This window comes from Anomaloglossus baeobatrachus, chromosome 2, assembly GCF_048569485.1.
Source record: "Anomaloglossus baeobatrachus isolate aAnoBae1 chromosome 2, aAnoBae1.hap1, whole genome shotgun sequence".
NCBI lineage: Eukaryota > Metazoa > Chordata > Amphibia > Anura > Aromobatidae > Anomaloglossus > Anomaloglossus baeobatrachus.
The window spans coordinates 715,924,297-715,937,702 of record NC_134354.1 but is presented as its reverse complement, the minus strand read 5'-3'; the positions used below and the strand labels follow the sequence as shown (position 1 = coordinate 715,937,702).

The 13,406-nt window shown below is 43.9% G+C and overlaps 1 protein-coding gene across 4 annotated transcripts in view; it reads right to left on the bottom strand.

Annotated features, from left to right (window-relative positions):
• The window catches only part of DCLK1 (doublecortin like kinase 1), a 537,868-nt gene that overhangs the window by 34,728 nt on the left and 489,734 nt on the right, over positions 1-13,406 (bottom strand). For all 4 annotated transcript variants that reach the window (XM_075337323.1, XM_075337324.1, XM_075337325.1 and 1 more), the window contains one exon: positions 12,841-12,954. In XM_075337323.1, coding sequence (XP_075193438.1) covers positions 12,841-12,954 — 114 coding nt within the window. The remainder of the gene's footprint in view (positions 1-12,840; positions 12,955-13,406) is intronic.

The window sequence follows — 13,406 nt, the reverse complement described above, 5'->3', positions numbered from 1 at the left end:
ACTTGTACCCATACAAGTCTATAGGGCGAGAGATACATCGCACTGCACTTGCATTACACCGGTGTAACGCAAGTGCACTGCAAGAATCGCATCAGCCGGCAATGGAGGAGATCGGGAGATAAATCCCTCCTTCCCCTCTGCAGCGCCGGCCCTCCCCCCGCAGCTGTGGTCTAATTGCATGATCAGACAACAGTCGCATGACCCTTGCATGACACTTGGCTCCCATTGTGCTGCGAGCGTGAGCCAAGTGTCATGCGAGGACTCGCACATAACCTCGTGTGGCCTCAGCCTTAAGGGGGCTTTACACGCTGCGATGTCGATAGCGTTCGCACCCGCCCCTGTCGTTTGTGCGTCATGGGCAAATTGTTGGCCGTGGCGTACAAAATCGCTAGTACCTGTCACACATACTTACCTTCCTAGCGACGTCGCTGTGGGCGGCGAACAGCCTCCTTTCTAAGGGGGCGTTTCGTGCGGCATCTCAGCGACGTCACACGGCAGGTGTCCAATAGAAGCGGAGGAGCGGAGAGCAGCCGCATGAAAGTCACGCCCACCTCGTTGCCGGCAGGATGCAGGTACGGTGTTGCTCGTTGTTCCCAGGGTGTCACACATAGCGATGTGTGCTGCCTCAGGAACGACGAACAACCTGCGTCCTGAACCAGCAACAATTTTTTGGAAATGAACGACGTGTCAACGATCAACGAATAGGTGAGTATTTTTGATCATTAGCGGTCGCTCGTACGTTTCCCACGCAACGACGTTGCTAACGAGACCGGATGTGCGTCATGAATTCCGTGACCCCAACGACATCTCGTTAGCGATGTTGTTGCGTGTAACGGGGCCTTTAGGCTAGAGTCACACTTGCGTATTAAAAATCGGTCTGATTCTCATGCCGGAGAGTAGGACGATTTTTCTCGCTTTTCATCCATGTGCTTTCAGTGTGCAATCCGATTTTTCCTCACCAGCTATTACTCATTTACAGTCACGTACAGGAGCATTTACAGTGTTCTCTGCTACATGATAGAATTGTATTTAGAAAAACGGATGTTCTCTAGGATAGTCCGTTTGTGTGCCGTCCATGTGACATCCATTTTTTTCTCGCACCCACAGACTTGCTTTGGAGAGTCTCACGCGAGATACTCCTGAAATCACAGCATGCTGTGGTTTTTCCTCAGTCCGATTTGAGCTGAGAAAAAAAAGCAGATCGGAGCTGCCTCATTGATTAACATTAGTTCGAGTGCAATGCGAGATTTTCTCACATTGCACTCATGTGAGTCAATTGCAAGTGTGACTCCGGCCTAAAGCGGGCTTTACACGCTACAACAAATCTAACGATGTGTCGGCGGGGTCACGTCTTAAGTGACGCACATCTGGCATCGTTAGTGTTGTTGTAGCGTGTGACAGCTACATGCGATTGTGATTGAACGTAAAACCGTTCATCGCATACACGTCGTTCAAAACCTAAAAACTGAACGTCGGATTGTCCAATGTTCCCGAGGCAGCACACATCGCAGTGTGTGACACCCCGGGAACGATGAACAGATCTTACCTGCGTCCGTCCCGCGGCTCCCGCCGGCAATGCGGAAGGAAGGAGGTGGGCGGGATGTTTACGTCGCTGTGACGCCGAACATCCCTCCCACTCCAGGAAGTGGATGTTCGCCATCCACATCGAGATCGTATGGAAGGGTAAGTACGTGTGACAGCAATTAATCGTTTGTGCGACATGGTCAACAAATTGAACGTGTCGCACATACGATGGGGGCGTGTCACATCGCATACGATATCGTATGCAGAATTGAAAGGTGTAAAGCAGGCTTTAGTTGAGAAATTGAATGATTGATTGCAGAAAATTTGTAATCAAAGTTGCAGAAATGCACTGATTGTTTCAGTGGCGCGTGCATTGCGGTGGGACTATGTGGATGGGTCTTGCATTATTATTCTGCCCCGGTATGCTGGCCTGGCCTTTCTCCCCCGTCATTTATGTCCACCGCGTGTAGTAGCATCTAGAAGTATTATAGGAACTCTTCACTGAGATGGCATCAGAGTCAGCGCCTGCGTACAGCGCTGTCTTATTGAAGACACTGTCCTCAGCACGAGCATTCGACACGTCCGAAGCAGGAGGACAGCGTATTCAATAAGATGGCACTGGAGATAGCGCTGTGCGCAGGCACTGACTGTGATGCCATCTTAGTAAAGAGTTCCTGAAATACTTCTACATGCTACTGCACGTGCCGGACATAAATGATGGGGGGGGGGGGAAAGGCCGGGCAAGCATACAGGGGCAGAATAATAACGCAAGACCCAATCCACATAGTCCCACTCCGATGTACACGCTACTCAATCAGTGCATTTTTGGAACTTTGATTACACATTGTTCTGCAATCAAGCATCCAATCTCTCAAGAAAAGCTGTGATGGATCTAGCATCCTGGCACCAGTGTGGCACTGACTTTACTTTATATATGAAAATTCTGCTGGTGGGTTCCCTTTAAAAAGAACCAAACATGATCAAACATGGTTAAGGGGGTATCCCCATCTCCACGAAATTATGCCAATATGTAGTAGGTGTAATAATAATATTAGCAAATACCTCCAATTAGAAATGTAGTATAGTTCTCCTGATATAGCCATGTGTCTTACCACATGTGCAGGCATGGTAGTAGCTTAGGTATCCATGGTTAGGACCACTAACAACTAACTGTCCATATATACATGGCTGTCACCTTGGATATCTAAGCTACTATAAGGCCCTGTATATAAGGTAAGTGACGTAGCTTTTCAGAAGAACTGTACTACATTTCTAATTGGAGGTATTTGCTAATATTATTATTATTATTATTATACCAACTACATATTGGGATAGGAGCTTGGAGATGGGAATAACCATTTAAACATTTAAGTCTGAAGTCTCATTGGGACAGTTTCAATGTATCAATTACCCCTGACAATAACTGCAGCATCAAAAACGTGATCAAAATGTATGTAGAACAAAAAGACGCGTACAAAAACGCAATGAATAAATGCAAGTAACCGAATTTACTTAATAGGTGCAGAAATGGTTCTGATATTCTGGAACATCAAAAGCTCACCAAAAGTTCATCATGGAAACGTAGCCTAAAGGGGGCTTTACACGCTACAATATCGTTAATGTTTTGTCGTCGGGGTCACATTGTTAGTGACGCACATCCGGCGTCATTAACGATATTGCAGCGTGTGACACTGACCAGCGACCTTAAGCGACCTCAAAAATGGTGAAAATCGTTCACCATGGAGAGGTCGTCCCAAAGTCAAAAATCAGTAAGGGTTGTTTATCCAGGTGGTTCATCGCTCATGCGGCAGCACACAACGCTGTGTGTGACACCGCAGGAGCGAGGAACGTCTCCTTACCTGCCACCGGCCACAATGAGGAAGGAAGGAGGTGGGCGGGATGTTACGTCCTGCTCATCTCCGCACCGCCGCTTTGATTGGCCGGCCGCTTAGTGACGTTGCGGTGACGTCGCTGTGATGCCGAACGTCCCTCCCCCTTGAAGGAGGGATTGTTCGGCAGTCACAGTGACGCCGCCGACCAGGTAAGTATGTGTGACGCTGCCGTAGCGATAATGTTCGCTACGGCAGCGATCACAAACAATCGCATGCGCGGCGGGGGCGGGTGCTTACACGCTCGCTATCGCTACAAATTGAAAGCGATATCGCTACCGTGTAAAGCCCCCTTAAATGCTCCTTACATGCTCAATTTTCACCTCCACCCTCATTACTTTTATGACCAGCACCTGTGCCATAGCAGTTCCTATGGGAGTGCGGAAATCCAGCTACTGTAAGTACAGTGCTCACCCACCTCTGGTGCTATCGTGAACGGAGAGTCAGTGCACATGATCGACCTCCATTAACAAGTGACTCTTTAGAGCTCCGTGTGTTAGGAAGTCCCAGCAGTCGGACCCCTAGTGATCTGGTAGAATACCCCTTATTTCTGAAAGTTTGGCATGTCATGAAGCACATGTTCACCTAATAAGAATATTACAGGTTGTTCATAGACTTAATCATTGCTTAATCTGATGCAGTAATAACGATGCAATCAGACAGAAGAATTAGTTTAATGGACTGTTCACACAAATCACTAATACGATTGTCCTGTTCTTATACAGGATCAAGCTATTAGCAGCACATTTGCAGTGTACATGCTCTTTATGGTGGCATGTTTGTATGCTCAGCCTGATTATAAGCACATCTATATATCTGTGTAGGCCCGGGGTCACATTAGCCTACATATTAGCCAATGCGAGATCATAGGATGCGAGATGCTAATGACACTCGAGTCAAACTCTGCTGCGAGCGTGAGCCGAGCGTCATTCACTGTGAGCAGATTATCTTGCATGCAGAGAAGCTGGAGAGAGGAATTTCTCCATCTTCTCCATTGCCTGTCTCGGCGTATATTGGACTGTACCGATGACATCCGAGTGCAGCCCAATGTTACACACGCATCCATAGACTTATATGGGTGCACGTGATCCGAGACTCGGTACCAATTGTGGCATGCTGCGATTTTATTCTCAGTCAGATTAGAGCTGAGGAAAAACTCGCAGATCTGAGCTGCATCACTGACTAACCCAAATGTAAAATGGAGTAAACATCCAGCTCACTAATAGAGATAAAATTCTTCAAGTCTTTATTGATTGATTAAAATCCATATCCATGATTGTAAAAATGATGACAAAAAACATGAAAAGTTGTTATTACCGGAGTCACATGTGAAAGCAACCTGGATAAGGCTACGCGTTTCAGACGCAATCCGGCCTCCTTTTTCCAAGCTAGGCTTTAAGAATTTTATCTTTATTAGGGAGCTGGATTTTTTGCTCCACTGTTCATCTGTATTACTCACATTGTCCAGGGTGGTCTTCCGCGCTTCCTATAATTTGCTGCAACAGGTGAGCTGGATATAATCTTTTATTATCAATGACTAACATTGGTTAATACGAGAATATCTCACACTGCACTCGTCAAATTTATATGTTTGTGTGAGGGAGTCCTAAGGGTCTTTCAATTGCCGACATGCCGGAATAGTTCTTACTGTAGGAAGACACTTAAGGAAAATGGTGGAAGTCTTTTCCTTAAAGTGTCTTTCCTGTTGATCTTATGGACATCTTTTGCCGGTGATGACATATTTCCACATTCTAAATATGATAATATACAAGAATAGAAGGGTTAATCTGCGCTGCCAGTGGAAAAGATAATCATTGAATCCAACCCTTGAGGACTATTCAATTATTCATTCTATGAGACCCACCCATCACTAATCTGTAAGTGAAAAGAAATAAACTCAAACACTGAAAAAATTCTTTATTTGAAATAAATGACAGAAAAGCCCCCTCTTTCACCACTTTATTATCCCCCAAAACACCCCTTCAGGTCTGACGTAATCCACATAAGATCCCACGATGATTCGAGCTCTGCTACATTACTGAAGTCACAGCACGCGATTATTGTACATGATCGCCCGCTGCTGACTTCAGGAAGGGACTGAGCTACAGCGGGTGGTCATGTACCATGATCTCGTGCTGTGCCTTCAGTAATGCAGCAGAGCTGCAATCATCATGGGACCTTGAGTGGATTACATCAGACCTGAAGGGATGTTTTTGGGGTTAATAAAGTGGTGAAAGAGGGTGTTTTTTGTCTTTTATTTCAAATAAAGGATTTTTTTCAGTGTTTGTGTTTATTTACTTTCACTCACAAATTAGAAATTTTCCCATTACTAATCTAGGGCTTTGTGGCAGCTGTGAGCTTTGATTAACCCCTTATTACCCTGATTGCCACCATTAGGGCAATCGGGAAGAGCCTTGTAAAGTGCTAGAATTGTTGCATCTAATGGATGTGACAATTCTGGGCAGATGCAGGCTGCTATTTTTTAGGCTGGGGAGGCCCAACAAGCATGGGTCTCACAAGCCTAAGAATACCAGCCCCCAGTTGTCGGGCTTTATCATGGTTCGGTATCAAAATTGGAGGGGGACCGCAAGCCATTTATTTAAATAATTTAAAAAAAGAGCTGCATGCGGTTCCTCTTATTTTGATACACAGCCAAGATAAGCGCATGGCTGGCATTGCAGCCTGTAGTCATATGCTTTATCTGTGCTGGGTATCATAATATGGTGGTACCCTATGACAAATATTTTATTTATTTTTATACCATGATAGACTCACATAACGTCTGTGATTGGAAGCAGTCAGCTGACACGCTGCTACTTAGGATGGGGGCGCGTCTGACTGCAACCAATCAGAGACCTGGTTGGCGCGGAAAGCAGTGCATATGCAATGAAGGTAATGAGCAGCCCCTCAAGAGAATGAGTGGCCGCAGGAGCAGTTACAGCCGCTCTGGAGCCTCAGTAACTATAGCTTGCTTGTTCCTATCACCTTGTCCCTTATACAACAATTTTTAATCGCTGGATTCTGGTACCCATATACTTATGTGGGGACTGGCATCCGGCCAGATATCTGAAACCAATGCCGGCCCGGAACCGGGGTTTTTTTTAACCCAGTTAGACCCGCTGGTCCTGGTCATCTGCAAGTCTGCCCATCACTAGCCATGTTCCCAAGTAGTGTAAATGTATTTTTACACTCTTTTTTTTTCCAGAGTAGACCACACCAATATATGCAATTGCTATATTTGATTTTGTTCCATATTTTAACTTATCTTTCACTTTATTTGATAAGATATTTGGTACGGATTTAATGGAGCTTCCCATGATGAATATTTAGGGAGTTTTTGATGTTTCAGATTTTGTGCAGTATTTATGCACCTACTGGTATTAGACAAATTAGGTTACTTGCGTTTTTTTACGTGTTTTTGTAGAATTTTTGACAGTTTTGTTTTTGTATCCTTTTGGTATGTTATGTTTTAAATAAAGATGCTTAATTTTTGATCCTTCCTGGTATTTGGCTTTGACAAATATATTGATACAGTCCTGAGCGGATTACATGTGTGTTAATGTATTTGCACAGTGGAAATACACTATGCATATGTGTTTTTTTAGCAATGGATATTCCGCATCTAATGTAAATCTATTGGAAAAATCTGGAAATTCAGTGTTCCTGCAAGAGAAAGCGGAGGCGTCAGTACCTTACAGATGTCACACATGCAGCGCAGGTCAGTTTACGTTGAGTGAAAAAAGCCCAATGGGCAGGAAATTTCTTTAAGTCCCATCCATTTTGCTTTAAATATAAGACTGTACACGTCTGACTGCAAAAATACGCAGCATCAAAAATTCAGCAAAACCTTATTATGGGAGCTTAAAGGGGTTGTCCACTACTAGGACAAGCCCTGCTCTTTCCACATGATTGGCCCCAATAAAACATAAAATCTTATACTCACCTCCAATGGAGGGCACTCGAGTTCCCGGGGCCACATGACGTTGTGATGTCACCAGAGTCCAGCCAGTTTCAGTCACTGCCAGCCTCCCTATCGCCATCTTCGGACACAGGACACAATCAACAGGATTTCAGTGGCAGCCGCAGCTCTCACTTCCTATCATACTGTACATTCCAAGGCGGAGAGAGGTCAGCAGTGATTGGGTGCGGAGCTCGCATGACATAACATGTGACGTTCGGGAGCGTGAGCGCTGATACTGCTGGAACAGACCCGGCATGATAAGTGAATATAAGCTTTTTTATTTTAATGGGGGTAAACGTGGGGAATGAGAAGGGGTTGTGCTAGTAGTGGACAATCCATTTAATCTTATTTGCTGTATAAATGCAGCAATTTGGCACTTTCCTGCATTTTTATTCAGGCCCCCCGCACAGTGGCTATGAGTTTTCATGTAATAACATTCACTTTCCTTAAACCTTTATATGCAACAGATATTTTTGCACAAAAAATGCATCATTTTTGCTCCATGGGAACATGGCGTTTCCCACTGCACTTAAAGGGAATCTGTCACCAGGTTTTTGCCACTTAATCTGAGAGCAGCATAATGTAGAGATGGAGATCCTGATTCCAGTGATGTGTCACTTATTGGGCTGTTTCGTGTAGTTTTGATAAAATCACTGATTAATCTGCAGCAGTTTATCGTTAGAGGACTACTTGACCTGCTGCCAGGTAGTCCTCCATAGTAGTCCTCTGTAACCCCGCCCCAACACTGATTGGCAGCTTTCTCTGTATAGGAGCAGACATCTGCCAACCAGTTCTGTGGGTGGGGTTATAGAGCCACATTAAAAGAAAACATGTCAGGTCCAATATGCACCCAGAACCACGAGCAGTTCTGGGTGCATATTGCTAATCCCTGCCTAATCGTCCCTGTATACACTACCATAGATAAAGAGATCTTTAGAAAAAGTAATTCTAAAGAACTTTTATTGTATGCTAATGAGCGAGGGGACTAGTCCCGTGTGCGTTAGTTCCCCTGCCTAGTTGCCCCCATTAGCATGTTAGTACATCCCTGTGGGCATGCTAACATGCTAATGAATGTGCAGCATCACAGGATGTTCTCACTCCGCTGCCATAACGTATGACGCTGGATTTCGGCTCAGTGCGCATGACCCCAGAGTCGGGTGTACGCATCATGGCTTCAAACTGAATTAGTGCACATGACCGAACCTCCGAGGTCATGCGCACTGAGCCGAAATCCAGGGTCGGACACGATGGCGGTGGAGAGGTGAGTGAGATCATCCTCTGACGCTGCACATTCATTAGCATGATAGCACACCCACAGGGGCATACTAACATGCTAATGGAGCCAACTGACAATGGGAACTAACATCCAGGGGGCGAGTCCCCACACTGATTAGCATACGGTAAAAGGTCTTTACAGAGATACATCTATGCTAGTGTATACAAGGACAGTTAGGCAGGGATTAGCCATATGTACCCAGAACTGCTTGTGGCTCTGGGTGCATATTGCACCTGACAGGTTCCCTTTAATAACTGCCAGTTCTGCAGCAAAGAAACAAATTGATTTTTATGAAAATCACAGGAAACTGCTCAGTAAGTGACACATGACTGGAATCAGGGTCTCTGTCTCTACATCATGCTGCTCTCAGGTGGGATAGCAAAAACCTGGTGACATATTCCTTTAAGGAGTTCAGCTAAGCTGTTGCAAGCTTGTTGATAGTTTCCAGTGCAATTGAGAATGAAATGTAATACCTAGGATCAATACCAGATATATATTATATATATTGCAATGTATTTACCAGGTTAGATCTTTATCTTTGATTATAACTATATTGAAACGTAAAAGGTGCTCAATAATGACCAGGTATATTAACACACAATAGCGTCCACTAGCCCCGAAACAAGCCGATAATGAAAATGTGTCCATCAGCGTGGCAGTAAAATAAAATGTTTTCTCAATATTATAATCAGTTTGCGCTATACCCTGGTTAATGCGATCAATACTGTGGACTGCTTGCTTCAATACCACAGCGTTGATCCATATTACAGCACTCAACAGGCTAGCAAGAAAAAAAAACTAAGGAAAAAAAAGAAACGTAAAATTGGATTGTTAGAAAGTTAGGAAGGAATTGCCCAATCCCTTTCATGGACAAGCGTGCTGGCGGTCCTCGAGATTACTGCAGAGTGCTGCTGCCTATGTTATCCATGGGAGCAATGACAACATAATACATATGAGCAATGAGCAGAGACTATGCAATGTGCATGTGTGCAAAGAATAACTTGGAGAGAAATCACCAAAAAACGCATGCAAGTAAGAAAATGTGCATCGCACTCAGGTAAGTAGAAAGCCAACAGCTCAAAAGAAATAAAATAATGAGAACAGGTAAGTATCATGCTTCCGGAATAAAATAAAAAAAGCATTGCTAATAAGAATGGTTTTTCTATCTACATGGCAGGGTCAATACGCACAGCCCACATTCATCAGAGGGTAACAGCAATAGCACATCTATCATTGACATCAGCAGCCGGGGGACGGTAAACATTTAGGCTCAACAGTCGTGTTCTCATCCACGAGTTGGATTTGCTGCTCGGATAGACCTAGACGCCTCCGGAGATGATTCAGATGGAAATTAATTACAAGACATAATGCCCAAGTGGTTAGAGCGACCTATTAATTTAGATTTTTTCCCTTGATTACATGACTATGGCAACATTATGGCTTTTTTCACAGGTCTTACACTAACTGCAAATCTTCTATAGCTGTCAGCCGACAGCTTTTCCTCCAGACCTCCCCATATACGGTATACCTCTGCAGGTGTACTCACCAGAAAACCAAGCATCAAGCATGCTGAAATGCAACATGCCCGATCCTTAATTTTCTCCAACATCATCTTTTGGAGGAGGATCGGAGGTCCCTTTACACATATATTTGTGTATTGTATATTTAAAGATTTTGTCATGATTGACTCCTGGCTCAGCTGGAGCTGAGCCTTTTTTTTAGTTTCACTTCTGATGCAGGTCACATTAGGGGTTAATCCTTCCTGCCTCGTTCTGGAGGTCAGGCTGCTTTATTAGGGCATTGTTTCTCTTGGACTTCGCCAGTGATACTTCTGGCTCTGCTGTGTTCTGCTCTTGAGTGACCTGTTGTCTGCCCTGCCCCCTCCTGACCTCCGTGTTCACCTGACCTATTAACCTCCTCTGTTGTCTGTTTCCATCAGTGTCTCTCCCGCTGTCTCCCTGTTCATTCCTTATCTGTTTACCTTTATTCTGTCTTGTCTTCCCTCTCCCCCTCGCTTCTAGGTTCTGATTTCCCGCCTACTGACTATTTGCTTCCCTCTGACTATGTTTAGACTTTGCCCTTGTGTACTTACAAGACCTCATGTTGTGACACGGCTTTCTGACGATTCTACTGCCATCTGGTGAGCTTGACTAGTATTACCTCTGCTAGGGAATTCCCTGCTCATACGTTTCCTCCACTTTTACGCCCCCTAGTGGTTTACCAGCTAACTACCTTCTCAGATAGTTTCAGGAATCCTCTCAGTCCCACATTACTGCGCTGTACTGCTATTGTACATCTTAGAGTACAGCGTGACAGATTTTGCCAACTTTTCTGGAGTATTGGAAGGGCTTAGGCTATGTTCCGATCTCCGTTCAGTGGTCCCGTTGGAGCTTCCGTCCGAATCCCCGCAAAACGTGTTTCGGACGTATGCGCCAACAGAGCCATTGGCTATAATGGTGCAGATGGAGTCGCTGTGTGCTCTGTCGTGCACCATTTTCGGGAGTATACGCTTTCTGGAGGTGGATACACAGACATAGCATACTGTGTCTGGGTGTCTGCCTCCAGAAAGTGTATACTCCCAAAAATACTGCACAACAGAACACACTATGACTCTGTCTGCACCATTATAGCCAATGGCCCCGTCGGTGCATATGTCCGAAACCCGACCACTGAATGGAGATCGGAAAGCAGTGTGAAAGCGGCCTTAGGCCTAACCTAAACAGGTAGGATGTACTGGTACTCAACTGTCCATATTAAATGAAACAGGTACTTATGAAATGAGCTTACTGCACCTTATATGAATCCTCCCTCAGGGTCCTACTAAACTAACCTTACAGCTCCCTAACTCCCCATGGTGCTATAAACCCAATTTAGTAGGACTAAAAGAATGGAAAAATTGGAGAAAGGCACTGAGATCTGGGTGATACTTCCAGAATATGGACAATTAAAGAGTGTCTGTCATTTGCCATAAATATATATTTTTTCTTACCAAAATGTCCCAGCTCTAAATGTGCAAATGTTTTGTTCCCACGCCATTCCATTACTAAGATATGGCTGCCTCTTCCCTGTATATAAATCTAGTATGAAGGTATAAAGCTAAATCTAAACACATCTTTACAGATTCATTAAGTGACTGTAAACAGTTCTTGTATATTCACTGACGGTGATAATTCATCCATTGATTTCAATGGATACTTGTCACGCTCGTCACTAGTCTCTTGTGAGGAGGGCCTACTACATTAATGACTAGCTAAGGTTTCTATGGGATACATTGATTATCTCCAGACTAACATCTTTATGCGTGTCCCCGGAAGTAAGTGATTATCACTAATAATAATCCTATCTCTGCCATCATTGTCTTATTTGACTAAACATATCGCAATTTAGAGTTGAATATTTTGATAGGATTTCTTTCTCCAAAGCATTCGGTCTTGACCCGTCCTTCTCCCTCTCGGGAGCATTTAATGGACAATGCTGCCCAGAATAAATGTTTTTAATGCCTAAGTTTGATCATAACGGGGAAGATGTTTTCGATGCCCGGTCCGTGCACCTTCTACATGCGTTGCCCTTAGTTTAGTGGCAGTTACACAATTTAATACACATCTCCATATCTTCATATAGTTGGCCATGTTTGTAGCCTACAAAGTATGAGAATGTTCTTCTCATGTGGATATGGAGCTTTACTATGTATTGTACACTATGAGCCCAATAAATCTACCCATGTTACTGCGAATCATGGAAATAAATCACTAGTTACTAGATATATGATGTATTAATCTTACTGTAATATTCTCATTTAGAACCTGACATCTTAAAGGAACAATATAACTTCATTACACAGATTTATATCCATTATATCTAGTATATTATTTGCCTAATCTCTATGTAATCAATATATTATTAAGCTTCTAATATACAGACTAATAGCCCAACTCTATCAATAGTTCCCAGTGAATAGATCCCTTAAGCTCAGATTTACATTGATAGTTTACACATCCTTAGATACATCTCAGTATATAAAATTAGAGGTACAATGTTAAAACCCATGATATACAACAGACTTACAACAGCCTTACACAGTCATAGTGTATCTCACGGCTAAGTCCTACATTATCATACCAACATACGGCATAGGGCTATACAATGTGGGGGGGTTATCGTAGAAGTAGGTAAGTGGGGAGTTGGCTTACTGCAATGACGGAGACTCCAGCGGTGGTGCTGTTCGGCTTTGGACCTGTGTTGAAGTGTTTCTTTATCTTCCCAGCCACCGACAAGGGGTACTCATTTTCAGGCAGACCATCATCCTGAGAGGATAGGATAATGATGTATCAGTAGAACGTCACATAGTCAGGGAGACAGTCTGCACATGTTCCAGGTGCTGTTATTATTAGGGTAATGCAATGCAGGACCTTACATGTTACAAGAGCACATCTGAATTTCGGACATGTCCATGTATGTTATTCGTGACAGAATAAGAGTTGCAGAAATCATCAGAGCGCAACTGCAGCATTCTGAGTATGACAGCTATTGATTTCAATGGAAATCAATACATTGAACCTTTCATTCATTGAATGGAATACTGGACTGATCTATTCAGACTCACCATTTGGCTGGATTCACACGATGGTATAGGATTCAATGTGAGTGCATCGGATGCAATATGCTAATGACCCTCGGCTTCCGCTGTGCTGACAGCGTGAGCTGAGTGTCATGCAACTGTGATACGATCCTGTGATTTGATCACAACTGCAGAAGA